Source organism: Lolium rigidum, chromosome 7, assembly GCF_022539505.1.
Source record: "Lolium rigidum isolate FL_2022 chromosome 7, APGP_CSIRO_Lrig_0.1, whole genome shotgun sequence".
NCBI classification, from domain to species: domain Eukaryota; kingdom Viridiplantae; phylum Streptophyta; class Magnoliopsida; order Poales; family Poaceae; genus Lolium; species Lolium rigidum.
Window position 1 is genome coordinate 119,770,642 of NC_061514.1, and position 8,237 is coordinate 119,778,878.

At 41.4% G+C, this 8,237-nt stretch overlaps 2 protein-coding genes across 2 annotated transcripts; both read right to left on the bottom strand.

The window, feature by feature from the left end:
- Nucleotides 1-358: 358 nt before the first annotated feature.
- On the bottom strand, nucleotides 359-3,402 carry LOC124673744 (histone H3.3). The gene is made up of 5 exons (XM_047209785.1): nucleotides 3,316-3,402; nucleotides 1,343-1,433; nucleotides 1,072-1,148; nucleotides 882-972; nucleotides 359-783 (listed from the first exon to the last, which is right to left on the bottom strand). Exons 2-5 carry the CDS (start codon nucleotides 1,412-1,414, stop codon nucleotides 613-615), a joined length of 411 nt encoding a protein of 136 aa, XP_047065741.1. The 5' UTR covers nucleotides 1,415-1,433; nucleotides 3,316-3,402; the 3' UTR covers nucleotides 359-612.
- A 1,375-nt stretch (nucleotides 3,403-4,777) lies between these two features.
- LOC124678283 (26S proteasome non-ATPase regulatory subunit 11 homolog) lies at nucleotides 4,778-6,329 on the bottom strand. Its single transcript, XM_047214197.1, has one exon. The coding sequence runs from the start codon at nucleotides 6,289-6,291 to the stop codon at nucleotides 5,023-5,025; it is 1,269 nt and encodes a 422-aa protein (XP_047070153.1). The 5' UTR covers nucleotides 6,292-6,329; the 3' UTR covers nucleotides 4,778-5,022.
- Between the last annotated feature and the right edge of the window lie 1,908 nt (nucleotides 6,330-8,237).

Sequence of the window (8,237 nt, forward strand, 5' to 3'; positions counted from 1 at the left end):
TTATCACCAGATCTAGCCAAATTATGCTCAGAAATACTTCTTTCTACATTTGGTTAGCTTTCGGCGTCTGCCAATGTAGCCACCAATCCATGATAATCTCTGTGAACTCAGTGCCACAGAGCAACAGTTTAAGGGTCACGGCCAGTAACTTTAAACTTATGATCAACGCTACTGTATGCGGTGATGCACTCCCACAACATAAATTTTGTCATTTAACTCTTGACACAATAACCACAGCTTAGCACCAAATGACATATAATTTCACTTTGCTGTAGGCTTACTAAGAGATAGGGAAATTGCGTGCCACACACTAGCACCCATGCGTCACAGAAACAAATAAAATGAGAGACACGCGGAATAATCTTCTAATTGTTCACATATTATCAATTTACCACGCATAAATCCAAGGTTCAGATAGCAACAAGACTTACACCCATCAGATGGATGCTTTGACAGACCAACGAACAAACGACCCAGTTCTAGAACATAGACACAGTACGGTACTGACATACCCCAAACAAGACTAGTGCTATTAGTAGTTCATGACACACGATAAGTGTTCAGCCGATAGGCAGAACATTGGTGTCGGGAGGCATTCCAGAGACAGAGCGCCTAAGCCCTCTCACCACGGATCCTCCTGGCCAGCTGAATGTCCTTGGGCATGATGGTCACCCTCTTGGCATGGATGGCACACAGGTTGGTGTCCTCAAAGAGACCCACCAGGTAGGCCTCAGCAGCCTCCTGAAGAGCAAGCACAGCATGGCTCTGGAAACGCAGATCAGTCTGCACAAACACAGCAGGATGACAAAATAAAAAGCTTAGTTTACTTGATGAGAGTTGACAATAAGAATGGCACAGCAAATAGAGTCCACAAATGTCACCTTGAAATCCTGAGCAATCTCCCTAACAAGCCTCTGGAATGGGAGCTTCCTGATCAGCAGCTCAGTGCTCTTCTGGTACTTGCGGATCTCACTGCAGCCACAAATACAACTCAGATTTTCTAGTTTGAAAAAAAACTCTAAATGAAACTATGTGCAATGACACAGATCAGAAGTTTAAAGCTTTACACACCGAAGAGCAACAGTCCCAGGGCGGTAGCGGTGAGGCTTCTTCACTCCTCCAGTAGTGGGAGCAGACTTACGGGCAGCCTGTTGAACAGCAATAAACATTGTATTGTCAGTAATGACATAACAATCCATATATCCATATATATATAACAGTGAGAGATATTTATACATGCCATGAAGTTGAGGTTCAAATTGTACTGCAAAGTATAGTATACTCAAACAGCAAGTAACAATATGGCATAATAAATCTGTCAATTTAATTTACAGCAACAAACCTTGGTGGCTAGCTGCTTCCTTGGAGCCTTTCCTCCAGTGGACTTACGAGCAGTCTGCTTAGTACGAGCCATGAGCACAAACTTTGGTTACCTGAATAAACACAAGACAGTCAGTTCCCTGAATATGGACATAACACATCAAATAGTAGGCAAACAACCACATGTCAATGGTCAAAGATGTGTATTCATATTAATGAATAGGTTCAGTAACTATACATACATTCCAAACCCAGAATACCTACATAGGAGACATTCTACAACAACAATGCTGTCTGCACCTTCAGATGAAAAGGCATGGTACACTTCTAACTAAGATTCTGAATACAGCAAAATACCGCACGATAGAATGTCCTACTTCAAAAAAAAAGCCCAGTCTACTTTTAACTAAGATTGCTGCAGAACCAGTAGGAACAGCTACTACTATGCATCCAAATGTCGGAACATAATGATATGTAAACAAAAACCAAATTAGTTTGGGGATAATTTCGAAATAGAAAGCATGAGAAGATATAGCCCATCAACTAAGAAGAAATCTACTTTCCAATTATCAGGTATAACCAAAGATAGCTGCATGTACATTCAGTTTTTCAAAGTAAAAGTGTCAGGAAATTAACAGGTCAGTATGGTACCAACATCAGACACAATATCAATACAAACTCGTTAAGCAGGCGATAGTGAATTGAGATAGCAATTGCGCCTTCAAATTTTGACTATAGAGGCAGTCTTACTAATGCATACAGGTATTAGTGTACACAATTCACTTCCATTGTTAGAGCTAGGTCAAGTTTATCCTGTACCCGTTATTCCCTAATGAGCCTAGGCTGCAGATGGTATCAAATGAATATCATAACCTAATCACACTGGCACAGACAGCATTGTGGCATATCATGTCATACAAGTATATTGAATAGTTCAGATAGTTCAGATAGTTACTACTATCACCTCTTTCCATCCTACCAACATTTTTTAAAAAAAAAAACTAGTAGATACCAAATACTGCAAACAAATTTTCAGCTCCTGCACAAATACAGCACCCCCCACAAATGTTTCGAAGCGAATACTAATACTACTGTAGCCAACATGAATATAAATGTTTGCATGACAAGGAGATAGCAAATGCCCCATAAAACAAATATAGCACAAGCTATTAATCAAAATGAACTTGGATACCACTATAGCATGAACAAAGTTACATCAATTCCTAATTTGGCAGTCTGTGTACTCAGATATTATCAAATCATGTGATATTGTGATTCCAACTACAGCAATAGGCAATACTATAATATCACTATTATAGAACAATCACATACTACAAAATTATGACATACAAGCAGGTACTTAACTATTATAGATCGTTTTTTATGACATACAAGTGTAATGCATACTTCAGATGTGTACTACTATCAACCCAGACTAATTTCGTTTCATCCTATAACAACCAAAAAGCACTAACTAGTCACATCTTCCGATCGTAAAAAACAGCAAATAGAAACCAACTTCGGTACTACTGGTACACAAAGGAAGCAGCAGATTTGCAGGACAAGCAGAGACGAAATTCGCTAGAGATCACATATATCACAAGCCACTGGTACTCAACTAACCTGAATACCACTATAGCCTAAACGAAGGCACAGACTCACAGTAATTTCCTAATCAGGTACGCCGCAAACTGTATATCACCACGCGTTCCAACTACATCATTCGGCAAAACCAGCCAACCACAAATTCCATGTCACGCAGGCACAGGTAACCGCGATTAATCCAGATCTAAGCATCCAAAAAACCCGTAAACATCCAGCCTTAACAACCGCACCGCCGAACAGCGCCGAAACCCTAATCGCGCCTAAAAATCCAGATCCACACCCAGTTCATCACACAAATCGACCGCCAAATCAAGATTACCAGGAGCCGATCACCAACCAAAGCGGGGAACTAGTAGAATCGAAGGGAGGGAGAGGGGATTCGGGATTTACCTCGCGCGCTTCCGAGATCCGAAATCCGCCGGGAGAGAGGTTGCAACTTCCGGGAGTCGATGAAAGCGGCTGTGGGGTGTGACTTTTGTTTTTTTATTTTTTGTGGGATGAGGTCAGGATTTATACTCGGGAGCGGGGTCCCCCAGCCACGCGTCTCGGTTAGAACGGACGGCCACGATCTGATATTTGTGTGCTTGGCCTGACGCGATCCAACGGTGGAGGATAGCGGTTCGGCGGTGCCACGGATCGTGGTTGCGGCGCGGCGCGCTCCTATTGGCTGGAACATGGCTGTCGCGGATTCGGGTAGTGGGTGGGGTACATTAGGTGCTGGTACCTACCGAGTCTACCGTGGTTCCTTTGTACAGGGTGGAGTACACCGTATGGTTTCCCTCAAAAAATAAGTACACCGTATTGTTCACGAGTTGGACTGCAGCACTGGTACGTGGGTTTACTCCCTCAGCCAAGGCTCAGTTTATCTACGCATATTTTTTAGCTTATATTTTTGTTTAAATCTACCATAAATATTTGGAGTCAGAAAGAGTACGGTCGTTGTGACTTGTAAGTTGGTCCAGAACACGGCTTTTGCTGATGTCGTACTCCCTCCATCTAAATATTTAGAGTCAGAAAGGCTCAGTTTATCTAGGCATATTCGTTTATATGTTTGTCTAAATCTATGATAAATATTGGAGTCGTAAATAGTACAATCGCTGTGACTTGTAAGAGGCCTTCAAAAGTTTCAGTTGACGGTGAAATTCTAAAGAGTATGGAGGAGGATAGAAATCCAGCGCATTTTTTTTAGGGTGAGGCAGACCTTACTTGGGATGGGTTTTTTTTATTAATTTTTTCTTATTTTCTATATAAAATATATGGGTTGGGTCAAATCTTAGGGTGGGGTCCGCTCCATCCTTCTACCCTGTTGGCTCTACCACTGACTAGGGGACGACCCAAGTTAACTTGGGCAGAAGCGGTAAAAAGATACTTGAGGATTGAAATGTACCTTAAAATCTTAGTTCTTGATAGAACTACAAAGAGATTAGGATCCATGTGCCGGAATTTTAGATTACTCTCTTTTTCCTTTTGATTCTTGTTTTGGCTTCCTTTTATTTTCTTTTATTTATGTTGGGTTTCATATCTAAACCTAGCCAACTTATTTGGGAAGAAGGCTTTGATTTTATTGTTGTTGTTGATTGTATTTTTAGGTTAAGCTAAATGATGAATCTCGGATCAAAACAAATACTACTACTCCTTCGAATTTTGTCTCCAATAAATCATGCAGCCTCGTGAGGAACCAAGCTAATCTCACATTATTAATTGTACTCCTTCGAATTTTATCTCAACTTTGTTAAAATTTGGATGTATGTAGACACTAAAATCTATATACATCCAAATTTTGAGACAGGGGGAGTACAAGCAGCATGTACTTGAATCTGCACTGTTGGACCATCACAAAAAAACCCACAAGATTCATAACATTGCATATTTCACCAAATTTAAAATGGGTTTATATCGGTAAGTGTTAACACTTAACAGTATTTCCATCAAGCAGAAGCAACAGTGCCTTCTTGTCCATGACCGAGACATTTAGCTTAAAAGAAAACAATTTGCAAGGATGAAATGGCGCTACGCATGATATCATGTCCTGAGGGCTCTAACAGATCTCAGTTAAGGTTTTAACCAGAGAAACCACATAAAGAACAAAACATCTTCTCAAGCCATGATCTTGGCCGACCTCATGTAAAGGCTCTCCACAACCTTCCCTACATTTGAAATCGTTTCGAGTGTAGCAGGGAAGATCGCCTCCGTTTTGGAGTCCTCGAAGATGATGAGGCAACCAGCACCCTGATCCAAGGTCCCTGAGAATTTCTTGTCAAGGATCATCTGCGACAGCTTCTTCTCAACATGGTCGATTGGCAACTCGATCATCTCTGCAACGTGTGCGATCTCCACCCTTGAGTAAGGCTCAATCAGCCTGCAGAGGTTCTGTTCCAGGAGGGTATCATACAGAGATGAGAGATGCCTGTGGACAATTGGATCCTCCTCCAGCTGGGCTTTGTAGTCACGAAGAGCAGTTTCAAAGTACTTGAGAGATCTTTTTGAGTAGGCATCAGCCACAGCTTTCATAGCATCAACATCAGGACCAACATACTTCAGGCCTGCCTTAGACGAGATAATTCCAGCAACATCATCAGCATGGTTAACCATTATCTTGCACAGAAGCATGTACTTCAAGCAGAAGATGGCCTTTGGATCCTCCAGTGCATTGAATCCTTCAAATGCTTCAAAGAAGTAACTGTAGGCAGTCTTGTAATCCTTCTCCTCAGCATGAAGGATTCCGCTCTGCAGATCAATGGTTCCCTGTTGCGCTGGCGGAACATAAATGGCATTTGCTGCAGTTCTTGCGGCAGTAAGAGAAGCTTTGGCCTTTGGCAGGTTCCTCAGAGAGAAATGGAGTTTGCTCTCCAAAAGGTCAATATCAACAAGAAGCAATTTGTCATCCAGCCTCCTCACTTCCTTGATAAGACTAGAAAGAAGGGTAAGAGCTTCAGTGTACTCCTGAGTTTCCAACAGAAGGGACGCTAGCCTTGCTTCCACACGCTGCCTGAGAAAGGTACGCTTCTCTGCACGTGTCCATTCCACCATTTCCTTGCAGAGTGAGATCTGAAGATCAGATGTTCCAGGTATCTTGGAAACAGCATCAATGATGCCACGTACAATCTTTGCTGTCTTTGCCTTGGGAATCAGTGCGAAAAATGGCCGAAGCTGGGTCAACAGATTCCTCAGCTCCTCAGCTCTGTTCTCTTTGGTGAGATAGTTTGTCAGATTCGTAATGGCAAGTTCTTTCACTCTCAAAGCATCTGATGAAGAAGACGGGTCTTCAAGCACACGGTAGAGGATTGAAATGGATTCTGAAGCATCCTTAGCCTCCTGAGCCAATGCAATTGACTCAGTGGTAGCGGGAAGATACGATGATTGCATCGCAGACAAAGTTAACACGCCCTGTCACAGCAGAATATGGATTATTACAGAACAAATCAGGGTCAGCCCAGAAGGCAGGATAAACAATCATCAACAGGGCCGGTAAACACAACAGATACTTAGTATCTAGAAGGGATAAAGGTGAAGAGATATTCATCCATCACAAACCAAATTAACAGTTTCAATGGTTCAAATTAATGTGTAACTAGCTGCAGCACCTTGTTATTTATTGATGCCTACAGTCAAGACATGAAAAGAAGATACTCATGCAGAACCTAAATCAGCCACTAACATTTTTGGCAACCAACAGAACACCTTGTTAATACATGAAAACGTTATACTAAACTAGGAGAGAAACATACGAACAAGTACAAATGAGTCAGCTAGTAACTAGTTTCAAGATATAGTTATTCAACTAGGCCTAACATCAAGACATGAGCAGCAGATATACTTGTAAAGATTCTAATATCAGCCAGTAAAAACACAACAGCCAACAGAACAGGTTAATGTTTCAAAAGGTAAGTCAGGTCATGCGCATTCAGCTAACTCGATTATCAAAACATGTGTGCAGCCTAAAATTTACCACCATGACAGGTTTAGGAGATGCAGCAAGTAAAGGAGAGGAAATTGAGCAAAAATTGCTATACCCTAGGTCGTCAGCCTATATCTCAGCATCATTATATAGCACCCGACAAACCATACTAGGCAAAACCAGTATGTCTCAACAGGTGAGAGGATGATGTAGGTACTGACGTTTGACGAACTTCTTGACAGAAAGGATAAGACGTTAAACCAAATCTCACGATTCTGCTTTCAAGATTTGGTGAGGTTCCAACTTCCACGGGTATTTTGAGACCAAAGTAATCTCATTAGCTAATGAACAAATCCATGAATACACAAAAACCTAGAATCAAAATAGCCTCACAAATCGCCCCTAGATCTCATCCTCTAACTAAATCAAGAAGTGTGCATTAACAGAACAATCGGACCATGACTATAGTCGAACTAATTGGAGCCTACTGGCCTCACAAAATTAAGATGCGAGCTCGTCATGGAGGGACTATCCAATTCCAATCCGAAGTACTGAAGCACTGAACCCTAACAACTATCATGGCAGGATATAGGAGATGGGGGAGAGGGGGAATAGGGGACGGGGAAGGGATCGTGATACTGTGCAACCGATGGCGGATTCCAGCGGAGACGATGCAGTTTGTCGGGTGCCATATAATGATGCTGAGATATAGGCTGACGACCTAGGGTATAGCAATTTTCGATCAATTTCCTCTAAGGAGGTAATGAGTATGCCTGTCAGCTGTCGTGGAGGTAAAGTTTAGGCCATGCTCATGATTAAGAATTTTAGTATGCCTGCAAGCTATCATACAGTTTTAACTAAAATTCTTACATACCTACCACAACAAGAGCCAGCCTTTTTACTAAGATTGTTCATTGATAGATACACAGAAACAAGACATGCAGTGACAAACTGGAGGACCACTAAAATTTTACCGCTATGTACCCAAATGTTAAACTATAATGACATGAAAACCAAAACGAAATTATTTTAGGCAACGAAATTCACATATAACAAGCATGAGAAAATATAGACCATCAACTAAGAAGAAATCTACTTTCTAATTAGCAGGTATAATAGTCGAACATTTGTCTCCCAAAGTTAACTGCATTAGCATTTAGTTTTTCCAAAGTATGAGTGTTACAAAGCTAATATGTCAGTACACAGCCAACATCAGACACGATATCAATGAAAGACGTTAAGCAACAGTGTTGGATTTACAGCAGAGATAGCAGTCGCTCCTTCAAATTTTGACTATACAGGCAGTCTTACTAATGCTTCCAGGTATTAGTGTACACAATTCACTTCCATTGTAAGAGATAGTTCAAATTTACTCCGCGCCTGTTATTCCCTAATGAGCCTAGGATGCAGATGA